The 16834-nt window shown below is 34.8% G+C and overlaps 1 protein-coding gene across 1 annotated transcript; it reads right to left on the bottom strand.

Moving 5' to 3' along the window:
* Positions 1–12708: 12708 nt before the first annotated feature.
* LOC109535253 (alpha-amylase) lies at positions 12709–14427 on the bottom strand. The gene is made up of 2 exons (XM_019901139.2): positions 14315–14427; positions 12709–13243 (listed from the first exon to the last, which is right to left on the bottom strand). Exons 1-2 carry the CDS (start codon positions 14352–14354, stop codon positions 12801–12803), a joined length of 483 nt encoding a protein of 160 aa, XP_019756698.1. The 5' UTR covers positions 14355–14427; the 3' UTR covers positions 12709–12800.
* Positions 14428–16834: the final 2407 nt, after the last annotated feature.

The following is a 16834-nucleotide window of genomic DNA, read 5'->3' as shown; positions in this document are numbered from 1 at the left end:
CAGCATTTCCCACTAGAAATTGACTGCACCTATAAAGGAGTTTAATGGCTTTAGCGAGAGAAATATTTCAGTTGTGAATTTTTGATTAATTTTTACTGTAAATATCAAGGCATCATCAAGCAATTATGGGTTATTTAAAAATAGTGAATAGTGAAATTGGACGAAATTTACAAATAACTCTAATTGATATACACAGATATCCATTTGTATAAATGCTACCATAAATAAAAGTAAATTTATTGTATAATCCACAAAATTCAAAGCGGTTTCCTTCTTGAAACCCTTGTTTCAGCAGATTTATCTACGTGTGAAATCTGTTTATGCGAATTTTTGCCAATTGAAACAACTGATTTATTATGTAATTTGAATAATATAACTTTAAGTCTCTGGTTTTGCTGATTTAATTCAAAATTTTGATTATTTTAATTTACACATTCACTCAGTTTCCTAATCCCCGTAGTAGCTCTTATTTTATCCTTYACGAAACTTAAAAGAATTTTCATCTGGAAATATTTGGATTTAGCCTTTTGTTTTGCGTTTTAAAAACGTTTATGCGAAGTTTTGCCGTATGAACGGTCTGTTTTTATATGTCTGTTTGATATTTAAATAGAAGTTGTCAAAAATTTGGTTTTAGATTAATGGCAGATCAAATTAAAATAAAATGATTACAAAATAATTTTTAAAAAAAGTTTTTTTTAAATATGCCGTCCTTTATAATTTGCAAACGAATTATTCTAAATGGATGCCAACCTGAACTTTTTCTGGATAAATCTTATTAAATATTTGTCTACAAAATTTCTAATCAATTGGGCATCCCAATGACGCGCAAACTTATTAGTTCGATGTATAATTTAATATCTCTTAAGTTTATTTTAAATTTTACTGCTTCTTTCGCAACGTTAATTTAAATTTTTCTGAACTTACGCAATGAGAATATTGAAAAAAAATTTCATGCCCAAAGGTTGCTTATAACTTAATACTCAACTATTCGTACTAATACCTCTTTTTGTGTATGAAAATATGTTTTACAAATTTTATTGCGGTTTAAATTTTTAAACCTATTTTTTATGAAGAATATCGATATTTTCCAAATTAGAAGATTTATTTATTTATTTTAAAGTTTTAAATGTTGCGGTCAGATTTTGGATATTTTAATCTAAGAAATGTTGTGTTGAATAATATTAAGTCGCGCTCTGAATAATAGGTTCAAGAACATTTCTGAAAGAGTTTGTTGATTTAGTCATCATCACTTGAAGATGTTAATTGTGCGTTTGAAAATACTGTGAAAAAATCTTGTTCTAATATTATCTATCTGGAAACGATGCGACGTATGAACATTTTGTAGCATGGAGAAAATATAAACCTGAATGACCCTTAGAGTTCCTTCATGAGAACCTGAATATTCGATAAACGATTTAATCTCGAAATCTTTAGTATGGATTTGGTAATATTTGTTTATTCGGTCCACGGGTTTGAGTTTTGATCATTCATTTTTTACGTTTGTATTTTTACGTTAAAAAACCACATGAATTTGGTACAGATAAGGTAAGGTAAGTCTGATTTGTTCTAATAGATTTATTAACAAGTGCGATTTCGTCCCAGCTGCCAGAAAGACACAGTGAAGTCGAATATCCAGTAGTAAAAATTTGTTTGCACGCATGGTTTAGTAGGCAAAGATCAAGGTGTATCTGATCAAGCTTATCTTGGTTCTGTCAATTTCTTTTTAATTGCATTTGATAACAGGATAAAATAATTAGATCGATCCCCTACTCAAATATACAATGCATATAAATTTGCGTTATTTTGAACAGTTTTTGCGAAACGTATGGCTGGATCTCACGAGAATGCCGATAGGTAGGAAATGCAACTTAAAATGTGCTTCACCCTTACATTGATGATTCACAAAAATGGAAACTGCTGCTGATTGGAAAAGCAAAACATCCCGACCCTTTAAACACGCTAACTTACCTACTGAATGCAAATCTTCTGGCTGGCTGAAAAAAATGTTAAGTTACCTGCGAGAGTGCTCGTAATGAGCGATTACGCATGCAGCCATGAATCTGTAGGAAAATGGACTGAAAAAGATGAGCAATTTATAACATTGTTTTTTCCAGTTAATTTTTCGCGTTTGCAACACGGATCCGAAGGCGATTAAACTGTCTAAATTGTTTGTCCGAAAAAGCTTTTTAGTCTATTTTGGGTAATTCTTGGATAATTTTTGCTTTTGCGTCTCACAGCGAACGAGCTAAGCACTGAGTATGAAGCTGAAGAGCTGCAGGAGTCAATGGTAAACGCTTATCTCCGCGGAGAAAGCAATAGAAAACGTTTTTGATGTTTAAAAATGTCACAGATTTGCAAATCTGTTATTAAAACGTTGTTACCACTGGAGAACACAGAAGAACGGATTTCTCTTGTGCGCTAATTCGGTCCTCAATTGAAACCGCTTCTCTGGAAAGCGCTAGAAAATCCAAAATTCCCTAGAAACTGTTTTAAGTTCAGTTAGCTGTTGTGCATATACCTGAGGATTTGCTGCACTCGCGTGTTTTCCTTTAATATCAGCACAAGATTAGAGAACTGAGCCTCACCTCAAAGCGAAAGCTCTCACTGCGTATTGAAAACGAGGTTTTAAGAAAGATCAAACGATCGTCGGTTAGCGGTTTTAAAGCAGATATGAATGAAATTCGTAATTTTCAGTTTACATATATTGATCTTTTAGATGGCGTGCAGTGTAAGCGTATTGGCACATCTATTTTCGATAAGCTTGAATGTTCATCGGTTGGATGCCACTGCCAGCCGCGTTCTACGCCACTGAGCAAATAATTGCTCCCCTTTGGGAATTAATAAAGTGCTATTGGGGGTTTCACGCCGGTCGAGCCCGGTTTCGATCCGAAACACAGCGCCTTGCCTTAGGAATAAAGTGGAGTCATTTTTTCAAAGATTAACGACGTTTATTATCCGCAGAAAAAATTAAGACTTTAGGCGAATTGGAAAATTACCGAACTTTTATCCCGAGCAACCGATATCCTGATCGAGGTTGTTAATGGCTTCGAGCAGTTTGTTTCAACGCCTCGAGTTATTGAGATTAATTGGAAAATTGATCATCTGGAAAACCGGAAATGGATTTTTAGATTGCATTCCAACAGTTCAATGTATATGGGTGCAGACGAATGCGTTGGCTGGCGGTTTAAAATAGAAAAACACTCTTCTTTCTTTTCTCTTCTTCGGCATGTGCGGAAAATTCAGCAAGTGCCCCGTATTGTACATCTGCTTACGGATATAGTGAAACTGGCGGAAGCTTAATTATGCATGAGGGCTGAAAATTGCTGTTGACAATATTGCATGACATGCAACAATAGAACTCGATTCAAAATCCAATGCGCTTCAAATGCAACTCCCCTTAATTTAATAAAAGAGGATTTGTTTATGTTAAGGCGACGCGTGAAAGCTTTCCTGCATACATTTAATCAACAGTCACCCAGTCACACGAAAACAGGAAATCACTGGCTGCAAGTAGAAATTGTGCAAGAAATCTTATTCCTTGCTAGATCACCGGAGAGCTCTAGGAAATTTAAATACTGCAAATAAAACTTCCATTTAAAAGCCTTTTCTAACCAGTCTAGACAAGCAATCACATTAAAATCAAATGCCTTTTGAGAATTGATGAAGTCTGCAGACCAAAATAATACAAAGCCTCCAACATCCCACTTTGTCAATTTCCAGTTATGCCGAGGCATATTTAGCTTATCATGGGAATTTGGGAATTTATGCCGCGATGCAGGTGCTTAACAAGATAAAAGAGTTAGATTAATCCGGGCTTTTGAAACTAAAAGTTCATTAAGCTCGTTTGGTGCCTGGTCGGATTGTGTGTGTTCAGTTTGTGAAATAATAGATTCATTGTACGATTAAACCCGATATTATTGCTATTGTCGGTTGGTCCAGTTTACGCAGTTATTTTTAAGTGTTATCGCCTGTTTTGCAAATTGAGAAGTTTGTCAACATTTTGCCGCTGATCACCTTACAGTTGAGAGTGTAGATTTTATAGTTTATTACACCTGGCCCGACAAAAATACATAATTTGCACATCGCAGTTGAACTTAAAGGACCTTTGATTATCAGATTTCACTTGGCGCTTTGCCAAACCATCACCAACTGAAAAAGCAAAACTGACTAATCCACAACTTGACATAAAATACCTCAGGTCATCCGGAGACAAAATTTGCTTGACAAATTTTGGGAACTTTCCCTCCAGTGTGTAAAATTTGAAAGGGATAAATTACCCCAATTTTTTTGGATTAAGCATCGACAAGAGCCAATTCTTGATGCCAATGTTCTACCTATGACACGTTTTAAGCGACTAAAGCATTTACCGTCAATCAAATATGCCATCGGGCCTGATTATTTTACCCCCCGTATTTTGCTCAGACTAATCTAGTTTGCTTTCGCTCAAATTTTCGTAAATTAACCCCGGCAAGAACGACAAGATAAAAGAGAGTAGCATTTCCAATAAGCCGTCCATGACATTGTTTAAAATGGATTTTCTTTTGTTCTTTTTTCCCCAAGTTCCCGAGATATTAAACGATGTATCATATCCCTATAGATTATACATAAAACACGCCCGCAAATGCTTTGTTTGCAAATTTTTCGAATACAACTCCACAATAAAATTAAACTTAACCAAGTGCACATTCAACAGTTTGGAAGAATTTTTTGCAAGTACATGGATATAAAACGAAGACAGCAACTAAGTGAACCACAATTTTTTAATTCGACAGTAAAACAGTGAAAAGAAATTGAAATAAAGTGAGCAAAATCTTTAATTAATTATATCAGTTGTATAAAGCCTCTTGTAATGGGTAGTCAGCTCACGTTCAATTTAATAGCTAAGTCAACATCATTTCAAATTCAAACAAATCGAACTGATTGAATTATTATCGAGTTATTCAATGAAACGATTCTAATCTGGTCCAGGCAAATAATCGGCAATTCATCATAATGGGAATCTCTGAGTAAACCTAAAATTGTTTGCACAATTTGACTTAAAACATTTGGGTTTGGATAATTGCAAATAATTATAGAAAAAAATCTGCTTGAGCACCAAACTTCTATTTTGCCAGTGTGAAACAACGAGTGTTAAGTTTAGATAATTCAATAGTGAAAAGATCAGTACAAACTTTACAACGTTTTATTATTTAGCCGGTTTATCTTATTCAATAAGCATATTTTGTAATGACAAAAATTTTACATCAGTTGATAAAAGCGATTTTCAAAAGATTGCAATTTTGACTGGGCATTTTTGAGACTTTGTTACCTTTCAGGGAATTTTTCCTGTCAAAAATCATGAAATTTAGTACGGAATTCGGCAACTTTACTTTTAGACTGATTGCAATTTCGAGAACTTTACGCAAAAAATACAAACGCGACGCTTAATCTTTTGGCACTTTGTTATGTTCTTGCTGATCCTATAAAAACAAATAAAATGGATCTTTTAAAAGAACCAAATTAATAAAATTATTTTAGAAGTCTAAATTGAAGAGCAACAAGAATGTAGGTTACTGTTACTGGCAGAAAAGCAAAGAAATAAATATATTCTATTCTATTCTTCTATATATTCTCAGCAAAGAAATAAATATATTCTAAAAACTATTTTTGCTGTGTGCCACCGTTATTGAATGTGAAAACTATCTTCATAATTCAAGTTAGGTTTGAAGTTCGTTAAATTATGTATTAAAGGTTCCACCAAAACGTTTACTTGTTAAATGTTGCTAAAAAGTATTTTAGCTAAAAATCTAAAAAGTTTCTATTGTTGTAGATAAAAATTAACTTGTGGCTTCGGTCTTTCTGTGCTTTCAATACCGACAGAAACAATTTCCAAATACAATTCAACTGAATAAAGCAGTTTATAAGAATTAAAAAAACATGGTCAACAAATAAATATTTTTATTGTTTGAAATGCAAAACTCCAATACATTGCGATTCCATTTCATAAAAAGTCGTGCTCTATAAACTACTAAATAACTAATGGTCTGCGTATGGTTTTAAGGCTTCTGAGGATAGTTTACCAACTTCGATCAACCCACATTCAAGTGCAAGAAAACTGACTCTACTAGAAAATCCTTTACTGTGGACAAAAGCAAATATAATCCAGATGATTCCGAATTATCAGACGTTGAGTAAACGAAAGTGCATAGAGTGATATCTGATGATGGCCGTAATACCACACTCTTTAAAACGGTTTATCCAGAAAATCTCTAGCCGTTCCAGGCTTTTAAGAAAACATTCGTTTCAGGCTGTTAGTTAAATTGAAACTCATACTTTATTTTAATTAATAAATCGTGGTTTTCTGACAAAAACGTGTTTACATAAATTACTTTAAAAGCGCTTTTTGGTTCGAACGGAATGTTATTAAATTAATCAGTTTCTTCAGGTGTTTTGCTGCAACTCTCCAAATTCCTTATATGTTCTTTTATTTTTTTGTTTACTTGAATTCGAACATTCAGCTGTTTGTTAATGTTACAATTTCCCACTCTCATGTCTTAGGATTGTATTTATAGAAAAGGCAGCCCTATATAATGCAGCCCATAAATCACTATATTGGTGTTTCATAACGCGGGCCATAAAACCGAGTTCTAGTAAAAATAATAGAATGGGGCAAACTGGGACAAAAGCTTCAGAAACGCAAGGTTTTGTTGCTTTACATGAGTTTGATGTTTAGACTTGTTGCCTCACTTGAGCTGTTTTAGATAATCAAATTCTAATTGCAAACCCCAGTTGTTTCATTAAAATTTGTCAAAAATTTGGAGCCCATCTTGATTGCTGGCTACTTCGACAACAAACACCAGATACCAAAATCCAATTCCCTGGTAAACATCTTCGGGTATCAAGGCTTAACCAGGATATTGAATTGAATGGCATTATGCAAATAACATCATAGAAGTTCCAAAACTTCCAACAAAGGATGGCTGATCTCAAGAGATTTGCCGACAAAGTGCCTCTGTACAACACAGACTCAATAAAGCAACTGACTTTGCCCGCAGGTTTCAGATTTCAGGCATTTTTGCTTTGGGATATTAGACTGGCAATATTGCCGACGTTTGGCGCTTTATTGGTCCGAACCATCCTGCTATTTCCTTGATATTTAATTTAGAAATGTTGCAACTCAAAACATTCCCATCGGACTCGATCGGGTAATGTGAACATACACGCATTGAAGATTAAGTGGTCCTAAAAGCTACTACTACTGACTTTGAATGTTTATAGAAGAAAACAGGAACGTTCACAGAAAAGTAAGTGACACAGGAAAAAAATTAAAAATCTAATGAATAAAAAGAGGAAACACAAAATCAGCAGTATTGCAAAAATATGTGAAGCTTCATAGATAATTTTAAGCCATGAAGCAGCAAGGCGGAAAGGCCAAGAATGGTTAAAAAGGAAGATAAAAACTTATGGCCACTCTTAGAAGACATTAGGAAGGCAATATTGAGATGAAATCAGCGAAAAAGAGCGAGCATTACCATCAAAAACGGCTTTACACAAAAATATTTTATTAATCATATTTAATTAAGCCCAATATAAAACATACGCATAAAGTGGCGAAAATTACCTATGAGCTATAAGGATAAGATAGAGGCAGTTTAGCACTGCAGGAGGCTTTCGCTAAGAGGATATTTACGCGCGTTGTGAGGGAATTTATTTATGAAAGAATTGAATTTGAACAGGAAAGGCAAACATGTAACAAAGGGTTTACTAAATTTTACAATTAATATTGATTTGAAAACAAACACTTTAACTTCTTCAGTAATTTGACCAGTTGGTTAAACATTTTTGTTCATATATAGGACAGGCAAAGAAATGTTTAACGCTTTATTTCCAGCGCAGAATAAGCTTTAATCAAACATAATATATCATCACAAAATAACACAAATCTATAGGCAGTCTGCACATTAGCCTTCTGTATAATAAATCATTTCAGGAATAAATTACAGTTGATTAAAACGGCACAGTAAAGTACTTATAAACACATTTTAAACGTTGAACTGTATGCATGTATTTACTGCGAAAAGCACTAAAAGAGTTACTAACATAGACTTTCACTTGGTAAAGTTTCTGCAGCATAAATAGTGCAACAGGATCATTAATAAGTTTTCAAATAAAAAAAAACTCTGAGATGGAATAAGCCTGCAAAGAAACAATTTATTAAAAAGATTGGTTACTTTATCAAGTCAGTAACTAGGTATGTTAAAAACGCAATAAAAAATCCAGTTGATATTGACAATAATACAAAATCGTCTAAAGAATACAAGCCTTTTGTTTCATATCATATTTCCAGCTTTGAATATATTGGCTGCCATCATAACCCGGTATGGACAGTAGCGAAATATTACATTCACATTGGAGCCATATCTTTCAGGCTGAAAACAGCTGCCAAGTGAAATCGAAATGCGGAAATATTGATGTTGGTTTACTATAAATGCAATTCGATATGTCATGTTATATCAATGATGTTGCATACTGCAAAAGTGTTGCTTTTGCCGGCAAGTTCCAATTCCAATTCCAATTTTCAGCCCCAAAATTAGACTGAAAATAAATAAATCTCGTTCAGTTCGTTTAGCTCCATTGATTTCTGCACCTCAATAAAATGCCAAAACTGTGAAAATCAAATATTTACATTTTAGATAATTAAAAATAAATGCAGCACTTTTGGCCTAATAATTGCATAATAATAGAATAGCTGGACTCGTGGAATTCCGAATGAGATTCCTCCATTAAATTGAACATCGTCCCAAAATAGATGTGCCATTCACTCCGAAGCTGCAAATGGACATTCCATGTTAAATACACGTCATTCCTTCGGATATTTGAATTATGCAACATTTCCTTGGAGACTCCAATAAAATATCTTCCGTCCAACAATAAATAGCAATATTTATACTTGAAAATTGGAAAACTCATCACCTATTCATATTTCCTCAGGAAAGTCCCAAATTAAATGAGAATATCGGTTACCGCAACTTTTAAATGCGATTTTGCTCCTTGGCTTTGGCTTCAGAATATGAGCGCGAAAGAGAGATTAAGTCTGTTTGCGAAATTGCCTTCATTTGAGTCGAAATACTCAATTTCACAGCTTAGAAGGTTCTTAATGAAATCCTATTAGCCGAAATTGAAGAGGGGAATGACAATTTGCTGTGCCTTATGGATACGCTTATACTTTTGCTTTCATTTATTCCAGGTATTATTTCGTTCAACGAGCTTTAAATTGAAAAACTTGGGTTTCACTGATAAATCAAATACCTTAAAAAATTGTTAATATTTCTCGGAATATTATCCAAATTAAGTCATGAAATGCGGAATTCCATTTCCATATATTTAGTGTAGTCAAAATTCCCAAAAGGAAAAATCAAATTTCGATTATTATTTCGGCCCCCAAACAATATCAAATGTAATATTCATGAAAGCAAGTTTAACTGGCATTACATTAGGCTAATCAGTCTATATTAATTTAATGAATAACTAAAATGGTATGTTTGGCACGGAAATATTAATTAGTTCAGTCGAGCCATGCTTTTATTAGAATTTCCTTCAACCGATCGGAAAATACATTTTACTATATCAACCAATGGCGAACCTGCAGGTATCTCAGACAGACGAAATAAACTGGAAATTAAAGGTTTTAAGCACATGCACATTGCAACAGAACACTTTACTTGAATTAAAAAGCAAATTGCGGAAAAATAAAAATTTAATTAAGCAAGTACGGGAGTCAGCCGTGGTTTCCTCCCCGTTTGATTAAAGTGTACCTTCTTTGCTCCTGTTCAATCTGGTTAACCGGAGAAAACGAACAGGCATTGATTTAAATCCGCAGAACCATGTCGAACATAGTAAGTCGTTTAATCTAGTTCGCCCTACAATTTGTACAAGACGATTGGTTGTTTAATCAGAAAATTTCAGAGGATTTAATCAAGAAGCAGTTCCAATTTGCCTAACAAAAAATGCTTGCCTAAATGGGGGATTTAGGAAAACCCACAGTGGTAAATGAGTTTGTGCGTATTTGCTTTACAGACTCTTAGTAATTTTCAATTATACATACAGTACAATTTTCAATATAATCAAGTTTTAGGGCACTTTGTATTGCGGTCAACCACTTTTAAGTACTATTTTTAACCAGAATCAACAGCGCTAATTTTCTTTTGAGCAAGTTTTCCTACTTGCCTGTTCTTTTTCTTGAGCCACTTTCTTCAAACTTTCCGCAAGTTGATTAACTAGACGCCCACTTTACACTTCAACCATCACAGCTACTTTAATTAATGAAAATTAACAAGAAGTCCTGTTAGTTGGTGTGCGGTTGGTTCTGGCAAACCAACAGTTTCTGGTTTTCAGCCATTATTGGGGGCAAAAAGGAATATAATTCAGGGTATTTTCTTCGACTGTAATACACGGACTTTCTGGCACAAAAACTGGAAAATGTCTCGTTTTAAAGCTAATTGAATCAGTTCTAAAGCGAAATCTGTTGTTTTGTTTCTGTTTTGTTCACACTCCGTTAGGCGTAATGGCTTCGGATAAGCCAAGATGTTGGTCATTATCTCACTCAATGGTTCATTCTTATTGGCTTTTTCAACATCAGACGCCCCAATCGGATCGGATTAGGGTCCCTTTATTTCCTGTAATTATTAAGCAGCCTGGTAATGTCGTTCATTTTGTATGAAACAAAGTCTGTAACTCAATCTTTTCCCAGTAGTTTCGTTAAGGTTTTAGCGAGGTAATGGATTAAGAGTAGGCCTTAAATCACAAGGTTCTGAAGATAAAAGTAAACTAGCAAGATAATCATTTACTTCAGTCAGTTCATTTTCACATCATTTTTTTTTGTTGTCATTCTACGCTCCAAAAGTATTTGGTGTGCAAAACCGATCTAATTGTTCGTTGAACGTCCTTGTTTGAAGTAACGGTTTTTACATCTGAAAAGTTGGTAGGCAGAACAAGTAATAATGGGTAAATTCCAAATCTGGAGAATCCGGTGGCTAAAGCAGTTAATCCCATTTCAGCTTCAGAAGCTTTGGCTGTAAGCATGTAAACTTGAGTAGATGGAGTAACTTATCTGAGGTCGCGCTTTATCTTAGTGAAACAGTACACATTTTATGCTTGTGTTTGTGTTCTGATCTCTTGTTCATTTATTTTAATTATTCAGTTGGTTCAGCTGGTAAAGGTACACTTCAGAATTAATCGCCGCGTTGTTCAAAAGTGACTAAAAAACGATTTCTTCGAAATCGCCCCAAAGAGACTTAATCACTGTTGTTAAACAAGCAAATTTCTGGTTCAAGTAATCCATTTCCCGTACACCGCGGTGAAAAGCTTAAAAATGGATCACCCTCTGGCTTTTTGAGAATTTAATCACCAATGCGATTTTTTTCCAAAAAGACATGAAAAAACCTAAACTCGATCTCTGAGGTTAAATCTAGATAATTCAATTGACGATCAACGAACAAGATTGATAAATTTGTTGTTGGAATTAGCAGGTTTGCGTAAATTAGTGTCTTTATTGCGCTTTCTTTGGCTTCCTCAATATGAAAATTACCAGTTTGAAATGTTGGTAACCAGGTTTGGCACTGGCCTTCTGTTAATATAAGTTTTTCGCACACTTTCGATAGAGGAAGAGCAGAAACTGGTGTTTTTCTCTTGCCATTTTCGAAATAGTACCGTCAAAAAACCACCAGAGAGAACCATTCCATATAAAAGTCATTGTGCATGAGTTTCCATATTATGGAGCGATTATGCGTGAAAAAATACAAGTTTCTGTTAGGACACAATGAATTACTTTCCGTACAACCCGATACTGAAAACCCATAAATGGCTACATGAAATTCCATTTATCAAGCAAATATATTTACTATCTGAAATATATTTTTGAACTTTTCATAAACGATTTGCCCTTTGATAATCCATTGGAATGTCAGGATCACGCGTGACTCGATTGCAAAAATATGGGTAGCAAATGGCCAATTGAGCGGGCATAAAATGTCTTTGCCGTCCATAAATTGTTCGATTCAAAGGCGATTTTCGACAAAATTTACGACTCTCATATGCGGAAATATGAAAATATGGGCGTAGTGTCTTGTAGCTGAAAAATACTCGCACTCCAATTTGTCGAGTATATTTTTTCACTGGACTTATTTCTATATAAAATTTTGTAGGGTCCTGGACGTTAATAAAGCCGGTGAAAATGTCTACAAGTTGAAATTCCAGAGGCGCTGGAAAGTAGATTGAAAAATTCCTCAGAATTAGCTATGTAAATTCCCTTATGGAAATATTTATATGCATTTATCAAATACAGTAAAATGCACATACATTATTCTCGAAATATGGGCGTTGTGCACATTAACGTGGTGCATAATAAAATATTTTATGAGCACATTATTGCTTACTTTTACGGCATGCATAAGCTACTACCAATCATTAAATATTACAGATTGCTTGAAAATTAAAACTAATTTTGCCAAGTACACTAATCCCTACATATGTGATCACTTATGTTGAAACTGGTTGAATTTCTTCCGCCTTTAATGAGAATATTTCGTCACTATTTCGCATCTATTGAAATCGCTAGCATTCTTACTGATTTATTAATTGATAGTAACTTTTCAAAATTAGTTTCAATTTTCACTTCGCTTATACTCGATAATACAATACACTCGATAATACAATAAAATGATTAATACATTTTTATTTTGAAGATGTTTTATTCATGATCGGGCAATGAGTTACATCATTTTCAAAAAAACCCTAAACCATCACGTGTCGGCTCCCTTAACTTAAACAGTCATGAGTTTTTTGGTTGTGGTTGTGATCGGTTTGCCTGTTGGCTTTTCAGTAGGCGTTACAGTTGGCTTTACAGTTAATTTGGTCACCACTGTGCCATTTTCAACTACATACGTTTCCGTTAGTTTTCCAACTGGTTTTCCGATTGGTTTTTTCGTTGGCTTTTCAGTCCATTCCACTGTTGGTCGGATTACTCGTGTTTTAATTGGTTTGGTTGAGGTGTTTAAAGTTGGCTCTACTGATCTTTTGTCAATGATAGTTTCAGTGGGGTTTTTGGTCGTTGGTTTGGCAGTCATAACAACTTCTTTTGGGACGGTTCCATTTTTCACATCATCCACTAATTCGTCCCATTCAGAACTAATCCACTTGAATGCACGCCTTAATCCAGTTTCGCCATCCATTAAATTGATGTTAGCAGCCGAAGACAATGAAACAACTGAAACGAAGAATTGATGTAACTGAAGCACGAAGCTGTTGGGTTTGATTAAATTAATCAACGTTCGGAAATTGGCGCAGTCGATAGCATCGGTTAAGCCGCTTGGTGTAGGTTTTTGTTGATGAAAACGATTTTTTGTCTTTATTAAGAAGAAAAATCAACGCGAGAAACAAAAATTTTGCAGAAGAATAAAGGAGAACCAAGAACTGCCACGTTGGAAGCAGTTTCTTGGATTGAACTAAAATAATTCATTTACTAACTATAAAACATATGTTAATTATAGATTCGTTGTAATTAACAGGCTCAGGGCAAAAAATTCAACAAATAATTAGTGAATTTGATTGTTTGGAAATTCTAGAAGCAAAATGGCAGTTCATGCTAAAACTTTAAGGTTTTCAGCTTCATTTTCACGATTTTTCCGAAAAAGCCTTTCTAACCAGGCCGTTCGATTTCAGAAAAATTAATGTCGTTCGACCCAGCGATTTATTTATTTTTGGGACAAATTGAATCGATCTTGAAATAACCGATTTTCCTAATTGTTCAATAATCAAATCGGGAAAAGCACATCGAAAGTAGTCCAAATACCTAAACTAGCTTTAAAAAAAATCTCAAACACGGTCGAGTTTATGTTGCAGTTCAAACGAGCAAAAGTGAACATGGTAAGGCAATTTTATTTTTATTAAGTACGAGTATTCTCAATTTGAGGACTTCGGTGCCAGCATTCAGTTCATAATTTTTAAAGTTGTATAATTTTTGATACCACGAGTACAGTGAAAAACTGGGTTCTTTGTCACAAATTTTCAAAAAGTCAACATTTGGTCAAACAATTGATGGAAGAACATAAAAAAGTATCAAAAATATTCTGTTTTCATAAACGTTTTGCTGATTTTGAAACAGTTAATGTTGCTAATATGAACGAAGGATAGCAACTAAGCAAAATAATTGTTCAGAGCTGCCGAAAAACGATCGATGAAAGCAAAATTTTAGTTGTAACATTTTCCTCCGATGTTTTTATTTGCAAAGCATTGTTAAATTTGAAAAGTTTTATATTTATTGAAAACGATTACTTACCTCCTAAAACCAGGACAGCGATAGCACCGAAAATTTTCATGTTTGCTCTTTGACTGAAACTGCTCAACTGCTAAGTCTGTTGAGATTTAACTTTTCTTCAATTCCGTCCCCTTTATGTACTAAATTTTTGTAATAAAAACGGCACTTAATTTGCTGTTCTAAAGCCAGTGCAATAACTTCCAAAATATCGCTAATCAGAATCGGATAGACATTCACAGAGTCATTGTGTTCTGCACGTATGAAAATAATAGAATTTCCATAACATTTTAATAGCTATTGCTTAACAAATGCTCGAATACAGAAATTCCTCTGCAGATAGTTTAAGTGTTTTTGCACAGTAAATAAAAGTGACTTAACAAACATTCTTCTCAACTGAAAATTTTACATTCCTGATAAACCCTGTAACTTTCAAATGACTTTGATTGAACCCACTTGTCAATTTCCACGTATTTCCCAAAATTTCCAATGGACGACGAAATTCTGCAACACCACTTCGACGAAGTCTTTAGCGCTTTGCAGGACAGGGAAAATTTCGAAATCTTCACCAAAATCAAGCAGACCAGAGAACCGCGAGTGAAGCAAACCTTCTTCAAAATCGTCACTCCTTCACAAGTGAACTCCAGCGCTTCAGTAGACGGAGCGCGCTTCCATGCTCGAACTCCTCAAAGATACACCTCCCAAAATGCCTTCAAGCTGACCCCTTTTAACAGCAGGCCATCTTCTGCAAGCACCACGACAGTGAAGGCAAAGGCCACTTTTAGACCTTCGATTACAATGCCAAGACCGAATTCTCCAAGGCTGAGCTCCAGACCGAACTCTCCAAGGCCCTTTTCCAGAGGTTCCACCACCATGTCTTCTCGCACTTTGTCGCCGCGTCCAATTACTCCTCGATCAGCTCCTAGTAACTCTAAGTACTACACTCCGAAGGAGAATAGCAGCGATGTTCTGGGGGAGTGCAGCTATTGCGGCAGGTTCTTTTTAGGAGACTATCTGCTGGTGCATGAAGAAAAGTGTTCTCAAGAGGATTTGTTTTATTGAATGGTTCAATATGACATGTTTGTCTTCATCAAAATTATCTTAAAGAAAAACAGCTGTGGTGGTTTTATTATTTCCATTCTATCCAATACCCTGCTTGAGTAATTTGATCCCTCCTAGTGAAACCTTGTGGATCTAGGCATGCATTTAACGAGATATATTCCTATTTCTCGGCGTGGCTCTTTTCTATTTCCATCCGCCTTCTCTTCTAATTAACGTAATTATTTGGATGTGCATGTGATTTAATGGAGAAATAACCGAACCTGGCTGCTATCTCCAACATGCAACGTAATTATGGGCCACAACTGTGCTTCGGATTGTGGTGAGCCAGTGGAAAATACGACTTGAGGGAAGAATACTCAAGTTAACCGCAACTTTACGATGTTGAAGTTACCCTATTGATTTTCAGGCAAGGTTTTAATCAAATATATTTCCTATTACTAGTAATTAATTAGTCGGGTTTAGTACCAATTTCATTGGATTAATCTACTGTACAACGTTAACCTGAATGTATTGTTTCAGGTAAGCAATCGGTTTTTCTTGTCTGGATAGCCATTGGTAAGCTAATGGCTTTTGGTCGTAATCAACAGCATAAAAATCGTCCTTTCCATAATAAATTCTAAGGTCTTGCCTGCATTTTCCTAAGTTACTCAGCCTCTTAAGTAATTGAGAGCGCAAGTATCTTCAGGAACTTTATGGTAAAACGCTTTAAGTGCCACTACTACAACGTTATGTTTTATAGCCCATCTAGTAGGAGCTCATTTAGAGCAAAAGGGAGCATATTTAACTGCTTAGATTTAGATTTGTGGAAAATAACGATTGCAATTGCTGAATTTTGCTGATTCAATCGGGAGCAAAATTTCATTAAACGGAATTATTTTAAAAAGCTAGACACATTTTTCAGCCAAAAAATGGCTACTGGCACTTTCTTCAACGTTAGTTAGCTGCATTCGAATTTTTTTCACTTGGAAGCTGAAACATATGATTGAATCATTTAGCAGTTGCTGCCACAAAATTACGGGAATTTTAAAGGACGGAAATGGAATATTTTAAAACTTCAGAGCTCTACATTCTAAATGCTTTTTTCAATGAGGGCATAAAAAATTTTACGACTAAATCTTCTACATCCTAAAAAAAGGGACGGGCAGTTTTTTCATGCATTCTAAACGTTTAACTCTTTCTAGGAAATGCTTCACTGCTTTGGAAACTGAGGTCATTTGGGGCAGTTTATTTGCTAAAATTAGTCTCTTTTAGTTTACAAGATGAGATAAATAAATGATTCAGGCTCAGTTGCCTTGAAAAGGTCGGTACACTGTGGAATTTAGCATTGAAAACATGCAAAAAAACTGATTTATTTTATCAGGCTCTACACGAAATACGCATTTTACGGGAACATCTGATGCTAGGGGGAGATTTACGTTCTGCCCGGTTGAAACCGATTTTGCAGACCCTAGATCTGTAAATTTGGATCAGCTTTTGCTAAAT

This window comes from Dendroctonus ponderosae, unplaced genomic scaffold (assembly GCF_020466585.1).
Source record: "Dendroctonus ponderosae isolate FM_Combo_2020 unplaced genomic scaffold, Dpon_F_20191213v2 Dpon_F_20191213_170, whole genome shotgun sequence".
Taxonomy (NCBI): domain Eukaryota; kingdom Metazoa; phylum Arthropoda; class Insecta; order Coleoptera; family Curculionidae; genus Dendroctonus; species Dendroctonus ponderosae.
This window is presented reverse-complemented; position numbering and strand designations above follow the sequence as displayed.

Excerpts from the sequence above, each read along its gene's own strand:
- LOC109535253 (XM_019901139.2), bottom strand. The coding sequence starts at position 14,354 with ATGAAAATTTTCGGTGCTATCGCTGTCCTGGTTTTAGGAG. Across the intron at positions 13,244-14,314 it reads CGCTGTCCTGGTTTTAGGAG|TTGTTTCATTGTCTTCGGCT; the intron begins GTAAGTAATCGT and ends TCTTCGTTTCAG.